The sequence below is a fragment of the Coenobita brevimanus genome, chromosome 13 (genome assembly GCF_032717465.1).
Source record: "Coenobita brevimanus isolate Jiangsu-jjx chromosome 13, ASM3271746v2, whole genome shotgun sequence".
NCBI classification, from domain to species: Eukaryota; Metazoa; Arthropoda; class Malacostraca; order Decapoda; family Coenobitidae; genus Coenobita; species Coenobita brevimanus.
In genome coordinates, this window is record NC_136966.1 from 40,269,844 (window position 1) to 40,284,198 (window position 14,355).

The window sequence follows — 14,355 nt, forward strand, 5'->3', positions numbered from 1 at the left end:
TTTATTTTTTTCCAATCACAAATGAACTTTTATTTCTTTTACAGGGTAATTGCTAGCAGCATATTATAATTTCAGAGGAGAGGAAAAATAAAGAAGTACAACATGTTTTTCTTACCCAACATGGTACATCCCTCCAAAACTTTGATGTATCAAAAGTTTGCAAGTGCTTTACCAAGAATTTCTAGAGTGAGCAATGTACCATGCATTGGAGTGGGGTGTTTCTTTCAGCAAGAGTCATGTTCTTCTGTACTCACATCCGTTTCGAACAAGTACATGTCTGAAAAAGATGATGTATATAGATGTAACAGCACCACTTCTGTTGTCTGGCCAACCACAAAGAAATATATTTCCAGTGAACGAGTCACATGTGTGCAGCATTCCTATCTTCATACCTCAAGCAGTTGCAACTGTGGAAGTTCCAACACTGTGGCCAGTAAGAGAAAGATCCCACAAGGCCCTGGCCTTGAACACTTCATTGCCAACAGTCTTAATGCACATAGTCAAACAAGTTTATCGCAGCGTCAGCTAGAGCATATATCCCATCCATATGTAACTGTAGATGACGTGGCAGGCCATGGTCGTAAGGTGTTCTTTGATGTGTATGGCTGTCAGATGAATGTTAGTGATGCTGAGGTAGCTTGGGCTGTCCTCAAAGATCATGGCTATACTCGAACTACCAATGTGAAAGAAGCTGATGTTGTTCTGGTTATGACTTGCTCTGTACGTGAGGGGGCCGAAGACAAGGTGTGGAATAAGCTGAGTTACTTGCGAGGTCTTAAGAACAAACGCCTGAAGACCAAAGAGGGACCACCAATGAAGGTTGGAGTGCTGGGATGTATGGCTGAGAGGCTGAAGAAAAGACTGCTGGAGCAAGAACGTAGTGTTGATGTGGTGGCTGGACCAGACAGTTACCGTGATTTGCCAAGGCTGCTGGCATTGGTGGACAGTGGTAAGTACCATAACTCATTTACTGTCATGACATAAAATTTCTTTGATATAGGTAATGTACTCTTGCTCACCAGAGAAGTGCCAGTTCACCTAGCCTGAGTATGATGTGGCTATCATTCTTCCTTCTTTGCCTCAGTGTGAACACAGATTTCAACCTAAAGATAATCCACTATGCCCTCAATGTAATGCAGACCTCTCTCAATACAGCAGACTTCATTTGCACTTCACTTAACAGTCACTCCCTTAGTGTACACTTCGATTAACACTGACACTCCCTCAATGTAACCTCAACAAACAATGTAGCTGCAACAACATCTCTTGGTACAGTACATTACCTCCAGACAGTTTTAGATAATTTGAGGGACACCTCGCTGTGAAGGAGTCAGAAATAATCTTTATCACCTCTTCCAGTACTGATATTAAAGCTCTCCCCAACACTAAATAAATCATTGTGGTGTTAGCAAGTATATGGAAGATATTACCATAGGGAAGGGGTTAATGATCAAGTCAGTGCAGTATACAGCTGAGTGTCTCAAATGTGAAATCTGGTGACCTGAGGTATTGTATATGTGCATTTTAATGCATATGGCATTTTAGGTGAAATTATCCCTCTCCAGTGCTTCTCTTTCCTTGTTTTCTGGATTCTACCTCACCCCATCCTTAGGTGGGATAAAAGGTCATGATGATGAAGATGAACATGGTCGTCGTCGTCATGATGATGATGACGATGGTGATGGTGGTGATGATGATGATGGTGCTTGCCATCTTATTTCTGGATCTTAACCACCCAATTTTTCTCTGAGAAATAGAGTTAGGATGATGATAATTGGTATTAACACCTTTTTAGTCCCTACTCAGTCCACTTTAACATGGCCAAAAATTCACATGTCCCACCTTAAACAGTGAGCTGTAACAAAGGAATAATCCAGGCACAAGTTCATACTAGTTGTGCATGTCAAAAAGAAGTTCTGCAAAAAGGAAATAGAGATGTAGTATTGTTTTATTCTGTAAGTGAGCTACAAGATGTTCAGTGAACCCTCAATACTGAAGTAATCAGGGGGAAAAGACTAAGGATATAGCTGATAATTCAATACAACCAGTGTTCACTGGGAGGGCTCTAATGACCCCAGGTTCAGTTTATGCTAAATCTCATTTGGTGTTTAGCTAACAATTATATGAGATCAAACTTTTCAATTTTGTGTGGGTTTATACTGATGTAAGTTGACGTAAGAAGAAAGCATAGCCCATAGTGAATGTATGAGAAATAGGGGTGTGGAAGAAATTGAGAGATAGAAGAGAGAGTTTTATGTAGAAAGGATGAGAGAGGTGAAAAGATTAGTAAGAGAGAAAGAAGAGAGTGGATGAGGAATTTGGAAGGAATGTGAGTGTAAAGTGGAGGGACTGTAAGAGAATGTTCGGGAAAGAGGTAAAGAGAGTTAGACAGGGTGACAATGAAGTTAGTAGGGGTGAAAGATAAAAATGGTAGATTACTAGTGGAGAAAGGAGAAAAAGTGAGCAGATGGAGAGAACACTTTAAGGAATTCTTGAACATAGAGAATGAAAGTAATGCGAGAATAAGTGGCTGGGAGAAGGAGGGAGGTGAGAAGACAGGAAGAAATCAGTAGGATGGAAGTTGTGGAAGCAATGAAGAAAGTCAAATTGGGGAAAGCCCCCAGCATTGATGGAGTGTGTGGTGAAATGCTGAAGCATGGGGGAGAGATAGCAATAGAATGGATGTGGAAGATGTGCAGATTGGCCTGCGAGGAAAATAGAGTCCTGGAGGATTGAAAGTCAGATATAATTACAGTATTTCTTTGTACAAAGGGAAAGGGGAAAAAGAAGTGTGTGGTAATCACAGGGGCATTTGTCTTCTTAGTGGAATAGGAAAAATATATGGCAGGATTCTTATTGACAGAGTTAAGGAAATAACAGAGGGATTAGTTGCAGGAGAACAGGGAGGCTTTAGGAAGGGAAGGGGTTGTGTAGATCAGATATTCATTCTTAGATTTTTAGTGGAAAAGTTTCTAGAGAAGGGAAAGAAGTTGTATGCGGCCTTCATGGATTTGGAGAAAGCATATGACAGGGTGGATAGACAAGGATTGTGGAAAGTATTAAGAATATATAGAGTAGACAGGAAGTTGTTGAATGCTGTGAAGAGTATGTATGAGGGTGCTAAGGCTGCAGTGTGTGTGGATAGTGAATTGAGTAAGTTTTTCAGTTTGAAGGTTGGGTTGAAACAGGGATGTGTCATGTCTCCATGGTTGTTCAATCTGTACATGGATGGGGTTATAAAAGAGATACAAAGTAGGGCAGTGGATGTTGGAGTGGCCCTAGTGAGAGAGGGCAGTGTTTGGTAAATCCCCATTCTGTTGTTTTCAGATGATACTGTATTGTTAAGTGAAGACGAAGGGGAGCTGCAAGGCTTGGTGGATGAGTTTGGGAGAGTGTGTAAGAAACGGAATCTAAAGGTGAATGTAGGGAAGAGTAAAGTGATGGTCTTCGAGAGAAGTGAAGTAAGTGAATGTACAGTGAGGCTGGATGATAAGGAAATGCAAAATGTGAGTACGTTTAAGTATCTTGGTAGTGCAATGAGTAAGGATGGGAGTTGGGAGGGTGAAGTGCTTAAAAGGGTACAGCAAGGAAGAAAGGTTGCTGGTTCCTTGAAAGCAGCAATAAGAAACAGGGAAGTGAGCATGGAAGTGAAAAATTTACCACATGACTGTATTGTGATACCAACTCTAATGCATGGAAGTGAAGCTTGGACCTTGTTGGAGGGACACAAGTCAAGAGTGAGAGCAGTGAAAATGAGTTAAGTAACTTGAGAGGAGCCTGTGGAGTCACATGGAGAGACAGACTGACAAATGAGGATGTAAAGAAGCATTGTGGTGTGGATGTGGATGTGATAGGAAGCATTAGGAGAAACATATTGAGGTGGTTTGACCATGTGGAGAGGATGGAGAGTGAGAAACTGATGAGGAGAGTGTGTGTGAGTTAGGTGAAAGGGGGGAGAGGGAGGGGGAGGCCAAGGATAAGATGGAGGGATGGAGTGGAGAGGTATATGAGAGAGGGGGTGTGTGAGTTGGGAGCAGGGCAGTGAAATGGCGGGGGACAGGGCGATGTGGAGGCAATTTGTTTGTGGCCTCCCTGTATGGGATTAAGGCATCTGGCAATAGGTAGAAGTAGACGTAGCCGAGGAGCATAATTTTATAGAGTAGGTTATCTGGTTGTATCGTCAATAGGAGTGGCACCAGGAGAGAGAGTAATGGTTAGTCGTTGTAGGAGATGTCAGGGTAGGCCTTCTCTGTTCCGTTATTCTCTTCTTATTTTAAGTGGGATGATGAAATAGGAAGATTTGTGTCGATGGAGTTTATTCTAAGACAGTTATATGAATAAAAGTTAAGAGCTTGGCATGACCCATGTAGCCTGTGGTTAGTAGCAGTTTGGGCTACCTGCAGTCCTCCTGCTTTCCTCTTACTCTCGTACTCCCTATCACTCTCTGGGAATCTCTCCCGTTCTCTGATGATCTCTCTCTTGTTCACTCCTTGTCTAACTAACTTTCCTACATGTGATATTGGACTTATATCCTCCTCTAGCTTCTGGCTAAAGTCTGTGTGCGTATGTGTGCATACATTTGTGCATATGTGTGTGTGTGTATTTACCTAATTGTGATATACAGGAAATGAGCTATGCTCGTGGGGTCCTGTCTCTGTTTCTCAGTAAGTCAAATTTAGCTTTAAACTCGTTTAAGTTTTTTTGACTGGACGAACTCTTTGTCCAGGCTATTCCACAGGTCTATACATCTGTAAGGAAAACTATATATCTTGATATCCTTCAAGCAACTTGGCTTCTTCAGTTTCATTCTGTGTCCTCTTGTTACTCTCTTATCCCATACAAACAGAACTTCTTTGTCAGTTAAATCTACTCCCATCATGGTCCTGAACACTGCAATCATTTCGCCTCTCTTTCTCCTTTCCTCTAAGGAAGGCAAATCCAGCTTTTCCAGCCTCTCTCTGTACGACAGATCTGCCAGACTGGGGACCATTTTGGTTTCTGTTCTTTGTATTCTCTCAATCTTGTTTATATCTTTCTTTTTGTGGAGGGACCACACTATTGCTGCATATTCTAACCTGAGGCAAATCATGGCCACTATCAATTTTTTCATCATCTCATCCATATAATGAAAAGCTACTCTTATGTTAGTCAAGAGTTTATACGGCTCTCTAACTGTCTTGTTAATATGTTTTTCAGGTGACAAACTGTCCTGGACCAGCACACCCAAATCTTTCTCTTCTCTCACTTTTGTGATTGGATCATTACCCATCAAATAAATCAGTGATGGCCTCGTGGTACTTTTACCCATTTCCAATATTTTACACTTCTTTTTGCATTGAATTTCATTTCCCACATCCGAGTCCAATCATGTATCCTATCCAGATCCTCCTGCAGTATTTTACAATCCTCCTCAACCTCTACCTTCCTCAAGATCTTTGCATCATCAGCAAACAGACTTGCATAACTGTTCACTCCATCTACCATATCATATACGTAAATCAGGAACATTAGTGGCACCAACACCGAGCCCTGTGGGACTCCACTTGTTACTTCCCTCCATCCAGACAACCTATCCTTTATTACTGTCCTCATTTGTCTGTCTCTCAAAAAGTCTCTCATCCATTCCAGGAGGTTCCCCTTCAGTCCTCCTATATGCTCTAGTTTCCACATTAGTCAAAGGCCTTCTCCAAATCTAAATACAGTAATCCCTCCACTTTCTGATGTAATAGAGCGAAAAGCATGTCCGGAAAGTGGTCCCGTCCGGAAAGTGGGCCCCAGCCTCCTGGACTTGTACTTATGGACCTAACCTACCCTGACTCTGAAAAACAGCTATACAACTCCCTACTGGACATGCATAGCACCTATTTGAGACCCAAATCACACCAATAAGGGACATAAAAGACTGAAATAAATGGAAAAGAACCAGAGAATGTGGTTTTAAAGGTGAGTTTATACAATATTAAACATTCTGGGTATTTACAACAAGTCCCTGGCTTCTGGACTGGTACTTAAGGACCCTAACCCAGCCTAACTTTGAAAGCCACCTAAATAACTCCCTATTGGACATGCATGGCACATATTTAAACCTATTTAAGACCCTATTCACACCAATAATGGACATAAGCATGAAATAAATGAAAAAGAACCAAAGAATGAGGAATTAGAAGTGGCTGTACCTCAGCCAGGGTACTTACAGCATTTATGTGGCTGCCTTCTCTGGCTTTGGCAGTGGTGGAAATGCTCTTGAAGTACGTACAGTAATCCAGTGTTGTGCTGCACTTACAGTAATTCTTTGCACTGTGCGTTATAATTGTTTAACACTGCACATTGTTAATTGCACCACACAAATTTAAACCGCCAGTTTCAACTGCCAGTGTGCACTTCACAGTTAATCCTTTGCACTCTGAATTCTAATTTCTTAACACTGCACAACACTGTAAATTCCCGTGTGGTCTAGTGGCGAGGTATTGCAGTTTATTCACTGTTTATTCACAAAAAACGAGCACATGTGGCTTCCATTACGATAAGCATCTGCTCTTGATCGGAGTTAGGCTGTGACTGTTGATGATGGGGTAACAGAGTTGCCAGATCGCAACGGCAACATTACCAAACTCATTACGAAATTTAACTTGTCATTACCAAATTTGTATAGCTAGCATTTATTCTTCACTAATGATATATACAAGTGGAAATTCATGTAATCACTCTTCTTATAATTAACAGCATGTTGATTATTTTCATGCTATATAGGCTAGCAGATTAATCAGAGAGAGCATACAATCCACCATCTCCATCCTGTGTATCCTCACACATGTGAAAAATCCATTTGGTAATGCATTATTCTGAATCATTACCACATGAATTTTTCATTACCAAATTGGCCCACATTTGATAATGAAAAATACCAAATGGCAACCCTGAGGGGGGAGGGGGGAGGAAGGAAGGGGTGAAGGGTCCATGGTGTAACAGCTGTTCTTCGCCGCGCAGCAATTTCAAATTACAGGTGCGAAAAAAATTCAGATTTTTTTTTTCTTCTTCTTATTTTCTTTGGCCATTTTTTGGTTCCGAAGGTCCAGGCCCACAATGTCTGGTAAGTGGGGTGTCCAGAAAGTGGGCGTCCGGAAAGTACAGGGATTACTGTACACCCAATCCACCCAACCATCTCTCTCCTGCAGCACGGGAGTCGCTTTTGAGTAAAATCTCAGCAAGTTGGAAACACATGACCTTCTACTTCTGACTTCCAAACTGACTTTCAACCAAAATATTCATCTCTTACAGATATTTTATCCATCTGTCTTTCAGAATTCTCTCACACAATTTTGCAACCATGCTGGTTAGGGACATTTGTCTATAATTCAAGGGTTCTTCCCTTTTTCTTTCCTTATGAATTGGTACCACATTTGCCCTTTTCCATTCTTGAGGCACTTTCCCCTCTTCCAGAGAACACACAGTTAAACTGTGAATCTTATCCGCCAGTTGTTCTCTGCATTCCTTGAGTACCCAATTAGAGATTCCATCTGGTCCTGGGGCTTTCCTTACATCTTGAGTTTCCCGTAATTTATACACTTCCTGTACCTCCACTATTATATCTTTTATCACTACATTTCTAGTCACTCCCTCCCCTACCACAAACTCCTTTTCATTAGTGAAAACTGATTGGAAATATTTCTTCATTATTTCTGCGTGGTAATTCCTTCCTTTTGTTTCAGTTTACCATTGTCAGATCTATAAAACAGTTTGGGTTTATCCATACATTTGTCTGTTATACCTTTTTCAAAATTTCTTTCTTCCTCTCTTTGTATCCTTGTGTATTCATTTCTAGTTTTATATTCTTCCATTGTTCTGTTGTTACCACTCTTTCTCCAGTTGTTCCATGCCATTTCTCTCTCTTTTTTTGCTGTCATACACCTTCTATTAAACCACTCCTTTTTCCTGTTTTCTTTCCCCCTTACTGTTGGCACAAATTTTTCCACTCCCAAATTATAGAGGTCTAGAAAGGTATCCCACTTCCTCTGTATCTCTCATGTTTCTCTGAATTTTCTCCAATCTGCATTTTCGAAAAATTTTCTCAATCCTGTAAAGTTTGCTTTCCCAAAGTTGTATCTTCCCTGCCTATAAAGCTTGTCTTTTGGCTCCACGTTCCCTGTTATCATCTGGAATTCAATGACCACATGATCACTTTTTCCAATAGGACACAGATATTTCAAAGATTCTACTACATCAGGTTATTTGGTAAACAGTAAATCCAGTCTTGCTGGTGTATCCTCACCTCGGAACCGTGTCTCTTCTTTGACCCATTGCATCATCACATTGTTCATTGTTCATCCATCCATCATCTAATCCTACGTTGCCCCATGAGGAGCGTAGGAGCCTGGGGCTAGGAACGTTGGTCCTGGCATTTAAGATGAGAGTGACCAGCCTCACTCATCCCTAAGTGGCATTACGTGAGCAGTAAACCCCAACCATCCCTTGGATATAAACCTTCACTGGCTCAATCTGATTGGAGCACCTTTATTACCCACTAAACCACCAGGAGCCAAAATTTGGTTATATTTGATAATATAGTGCCCCACAAATCTTCGCTGCCTCCTGAGTCCCATTCCTCCCAATTCACCTCCTTACAATTGAAGTCACCCATTAAAATTATATTGTTGCTTTTCTTAATCATTTCCCTTAAATAACTAGCCATGTCTGATATCATTTCCTGGTATTCATCATCACTCGATGCGCTTGTCTTAGGGGGAACATACATTACCGCCATATTTTTCGTGCTATTCTCTCCAGTTTCTAATTTCATATTTATCACTTCAGCCATGCCTTCTCCCATTTCCACGGTATCTACATTTATGTTGTTCTTCACTGCTATCATCACTCCTCCTCCCATTTTTTCTTTTCTGTCACTTCTTCACAGTTTGTATTTACCATCTCCCATATGAACATCAATATCTTCTCTTAACTTGGTCTCTACAAAGCACATGACATCAGGTTCATGAACCCTCAAAAAAATCGTTGATTTCTAGCCTTGTCGATGTGTGTGTGTGTCGGTCATGTTTCCAGCACATGATCAAGGGTGTTTGGCAATCTTGATTAGTCTACTGTAGGTAAAGGGGATGTGTAGTTGTCTCTTCCTGGAGAACTCAGACATAGCTACCTGTTTTACATATTGTTACCTGTAACTATACAGTATACAGGAAACTGGCACGGAACACGTGGGTTTCGTTCCTACCATGCCGTGTTAGGTGCGAAATCGCGTATATTTAAACTACTCCGTATTTTGCTCCCTAGACCCCCCAAATGTGTTGTTTTGCTGTTATCTGACACTGGTAATCACTAGAAAGCACTTTAAGTGGTTAGAAGGTTTATTTAATGTTATAACTCACAAATACAATACTCCACAGCAAAACTTCAACATACAAATACTGTACGTAAACACAAGGAAACATTCCGACGCCGGTCATAGGTAATGATATAAATCAGGTTAACTGGTACCAGGGCTTTATTTAATGCTTTATCTTTTTTGAGTGCTTTAACTTACAAGTACATACCAGAACAGTACATATTTAACTTAGAAATGCAGTACTGTGGAAAAGCTGTACAGCAAGTCTTTAACGAACAAACAAAAAAGGCAATATTCCGACGCCGATCATGGGTAATCATATAAATCAGGTTAACTGGTTACAAGGCTTTATATAATACATTAATTGCTTACAAGTACATACCAGAACAGTAAATATTTAACTTACAAATACAGTACTGTAGAAATGCAGTACAGTAAGTGTTTAACGAACAATCAAAAAAGGCAATATTCCGACGCCGATCATGGATAATCATATAATTCGGGTTAACTGGTTACAAGGCTTTATTTAATTATTTAACTTTATTTAAGTGCTTACAAGTACAGTACATACGAGAACAGTAAATATTTAACTTACAAATACTGTACAGTACTGTGGAAAAAACGAACAAATAAAAAAGGCAATATTCTGACGCCTATCAGGTAAACTGGTTATAAGACTTTATTTCTTGCTTTAACGTTATTTAATAGTACTTTAAGTTGCACATAAACTTACCAGAACAGTACAGTACTGTAAATATTTAACTTACAAATACTGTGCTACTGTACTCAGGAATGTCTCACTCACTGAATAATTTCCCGCCTAGATCGTCACGTAATCAAAACAAACCGTGCGCTGCGGTGATGTTCGAGGATTTGATCTTTCAAAGGCCTCTCCTGTGTTAATTTGTAGTTTCATAATGGTTCTTTAATCTTACGTTGTCTTATATGTATCCCAGCCCTTACTGTGTATGATTGCGAGCGCGTTCCGTGAGATCGTGTTCCGTGCGAGTTACCTGTACTGTAGCTACATACTGTAGTTACATATAGTATTGTATTATAACATATTATGCCTACACTGATAGCTTGATGCTGTAAAGATAAAAGTAACAGACCTGTAGGCGACGATGGCCAGCTCTAAGTGGACCGGGCTTTGTCAACAAATGGAAGTGAATTTCAGTGATGACCTTTGAACCCTAACCTGGCAAATATAAGTCATGGATGTATGAAGCAGACTTGTAGTACTCATTAATGTCTATAAGCATGTAAAGTTTCATTTGATTCCATCTGCCCGCCGTGGAGCCGGAGGACTTGAAATTCGTGGAATGGCCCATCCCACCCAAGGTACAAATTATAGGTGGCACTATCAATGAGTTTCGATACTAAAAGTCATTTCTGTATGGAGGTACTCCAGTGCAACACTTCAACCAACAATCATGGCTCTGGCTTAATAATCTTGAGAGCCTTAGCATTTCACATGAGCAAGGTTGTAATTTTAGCGCTTTTCATATTCTCTGCACTTGATGACCTTTAACCCCTAACCTGGTGGATGTAGGTCATACATGTATGCAGCACACTTGTAGTGCTCATTAACGTCTATAAGCCTGCAAAGTTTCATTTGATTACATGCAACCACTGTGCAGCTAGGGAACTTGAAATTCATGGAATGGCCCACCAGAGGTACAAATTTTAGTGATGCCGCCAGCGACTGCAAGTAAGTTTCAACACTAAATGTTATTTTTGTATTGAGGTACTCCAGTGCAACATTCCACCCAAATATCATGGCCTTGGCTTAATGGTCTTCAGAGCCTTAGCATTTTGTGCAAGCGCAGTTGCGATTTTAGCTTTTGTCACCGTTTTTGCATTTGATGACCTTTAATCCCTGAACTGGCCAGTGTAGCACAAAGGTGTACAATAGAAGGTTGTATTACTGGTCATTGTCTATAAGCTTGCAAAGTGTCATTCAGTTTCATCAAGCTGCTGGGGAAACAGGGGGACATTTTTGAAAACTGGTGCTGGTTGCTAGGGACACAGAGGCCAGTCTTCACAGAATTGGCACTCAAAAACCAGAGGAGAGAGAGGAAAATGGATGGTGCACTTCCAATAGAGAATGACCTCAAGATTACACCTAAAGAACTCAGAGCTTTCTATGCCCATTAGTAATGCTTCAATAGCTCAGAATGTGAAAAGTACAAAAAAATCATTTTTTTGGCTGTTGCCAGGGAGTCACTATCTGGCAACTAAAACCATGCAGACACAACCAGGTTGTAGGCTGGACATTGTACCCAAGTTTGGTCAGATTTGTTTAATTCAGAAGGGTAGAAGTGCGTGCCACAATTAAACAAGAAACTAAGCAGGAGAATGTGACTAACAATAAGGGCAGCATGAACTGGCTGATAAACAACATAAAGAATACTGATATTTACCCTTCATTCGGTGTGGCAGCCACATTACCTCAATAAACCAACTTTTTGTTTGGTACACAGTAAACACTCAATTATCTGTTCAGACTTTAGCCAGCATAAGTCTACTTTTTATGAAATTCAAATCTATAAACTGTTCCCTGTCCCAGCAGGGATTTGAACCGGGGTCCGTTAGGACTGCAGGCCACCTCTCTACTGATTGAGCCACTGCACCGCCAGTGGCTCAGTCAGTAAAGAGGTGGCCTGCAGTCCTAACAGACCCTGGTTCAAATCCCCACTGGGGCAGAGAACAGTTTATGGATTTAAAATTCATAAAAAGTAGACTTTACTGATCTACCAGAAGACACACCAACATGTCGTAAAAACACCCCTTCTAATACCAATACGCCAGCCCTGTATGAGACTAAACAACTTTCTATGGTCAGGATTGTCAGGCCTATGCAGTATTTTAAACACTTCATTGAGCTGATGTCATAGTTTGTGAGTTTGTGATGAAAACCGTTCGAGAACCCTCAGGGGATCCTGATAACTCTGTGTCCTGTTGGATGGAATATGTTTTGTAGCTCTAGCTTGGTCTCTTTCATGTTGATCGATGCATTTCCTAAGTGTAGTTGACCAGAACTGCACAGCATACCACAGAAGTGACTGTGTTAAGGAGTTATAAAGTGTAAGAACAGTTTCTTTAGTCCTTTAATGAAACTGCCTCTTGATGTAGCCTTGCAATTTCTCTGCCTTTTTCTCCTTTGCAGTGCACTATTAGGAGAGTTTCAGGTCACTGCTGATCAATACACCCATATTCCTTTTCCTAATCAGTCATCCTCAGATTTTCCCCAAAAAATGAATACTCCGACCCAGGGTTTGCATGCCCAGTATGCATCACCTTGCATTTTTCCAACTTACATGGCATTTACCATGTCCCAGACCACTCCCCTAGCCTACACATATCTGCCTTGAGTTTTTCAGTTCCTTCAAGACCCACTCACGTATGTTTAAAAGTTTGATGTCATCTGCAAACTTTGAGATAACAGTTAACAGGCTAGCACTTAATTCAATGATGTAAGTGATGAACTGGAGTGAACCAAGGACCTTGTAGAACTCCAGAAATGACTGAAACCCAGTCAGATGAAATGTCATTGATTACAGTTCACTCTTGTTAGCCATTAGCCAGTTTTCTGTCTTGTACATGTACTTTTGATATTAGTCTGAGGTAAGGCTCTTTGTCAGATACCATTTGAAGGTCTGTGTATGGATGTCTGCTACTTTCTTCCTGTCATACCCACTCAACATTTTGTGGAAAAATTCATGCAGGTTGGTTAGGCATGATCAGTGTCATCTGAACTCATGGTGGGAGTCAGTAATCAGGTTGTGATTTTCTAGGTGCTTAACTGTCCTGTCCATAATTATTCCTTCTAACAGTTTTACAGCGATAGAGGTCAGGCTATGTGGATGGTAATTATCAGGACATTCTTGATCCCCAGGCTTAAAGATTGAAGTCACATCTGCTAGCGTCCAGTCTTCTGGCACTTTCTGTTTCCAATGACTCGTTGAAAATTTTTGCATGTAAAGGAGCCACCTGGTCATGCACCTCTTTAAGGTCACATGGAAGAATTTTTTTTGGACCAAGTGACTTGTATATATTTAGCTTGTCTATTCTTCCTGCAGCCTCCTTAAGTGTACATCTGAGGATGATGGAATCTTCACTCCCCTGGGCCAGTACTAGTCTTGCCATGTCATGAGTAGACAGAAGGAGAGTAGTTATCTAGTTTTCACCATATCCAAGTCAAAAAGATTTGCAAAGCACTTGCTTGATCCTCAGGTGGTCTAATACTATCTTTGAAAGGTTTTCTCTGTTTACATGGCTGAAGAACTCTGTAGGGCTGTCTTTGTATCTTGATACTACTCTGATTTCTTCACTTCATTTAGACAGCTTTTTCAGAAATTTCACTCTTCTGCATAGTCATGAAGGAGTCAAAATCATTCTGGTCTGGGATGCTTTTTTATAACTCTTGTATGTAGCCTTTCCACCTTCTGTTGCAGTGGCTGTTTCATTACTAAACCATTTTGGTTGAACTGATCTTGGCATTGTGGACTTACAGGGTATGAATGCTGCCTGTTGTTCTGAAAATTGCTCTTTAAATGAGTCATTCATTGCACTTATATTACTGTACTGCCCCCTTGTCCAACACTCATAAAACTCTCTAAAACTTGCAAAGTCAGCTCAATGGAAGTCTAGTTTCATCTACAAGGTCCAGATGATCTTTAATAACAAATATGTAGAGTGAGTGTGGTTCTTACCTCCCAGTGATTCACAAACACATGAGCTTGTAACACTTTCATCGTGGGAGGTGAACACAAGATCTAGGATGCTATTGCCTCAAGTGTGTTTGCTTACCCACTGGGACAAAAAATTTTCATCAGCAGTCTATAAGACTCGTGCCTTCAACATCTGCTGTTCTGTCATCCCAGGTTATGTGACAGTTGAAGTTACAAAGCATTACAGAAGTTTTACCACTAATCATGCCTCTTAAATTTCTGTACATATCATCTTCCTTGTCAGTGGGGTAATATAAAAACCTGTACTGTATTGTATACAAGAAC

The 14,355-nt window shown here is 40.6% G+C and overlaps 1 protein-coding gene across 1 annotated transcript in view; it reads left to right on the forward strand.

Moving 5' to 3' along the window:
- The first annotated feature begins 70 nt into the window (after nt 1-70).
- Nucleotides 71-14,355, forward strand: part of LOC145414170 (mitochondrial tRNA methylthiotransferase CDK5RAP1) — an 82,068-nt gene continuing 67,783 nt past the window's right edge. Inside the window, exon 1 of the mRNA XM_080283739.1 lies at nt 71-949. Coding sequence (XP_080139865.1) covers nt 103-949 — 847 coding nt within the window. The 5' untranslated portion in view covers nt 71-102. The remainder of the gene's footprint in view (nt 950-14,355) is intronic.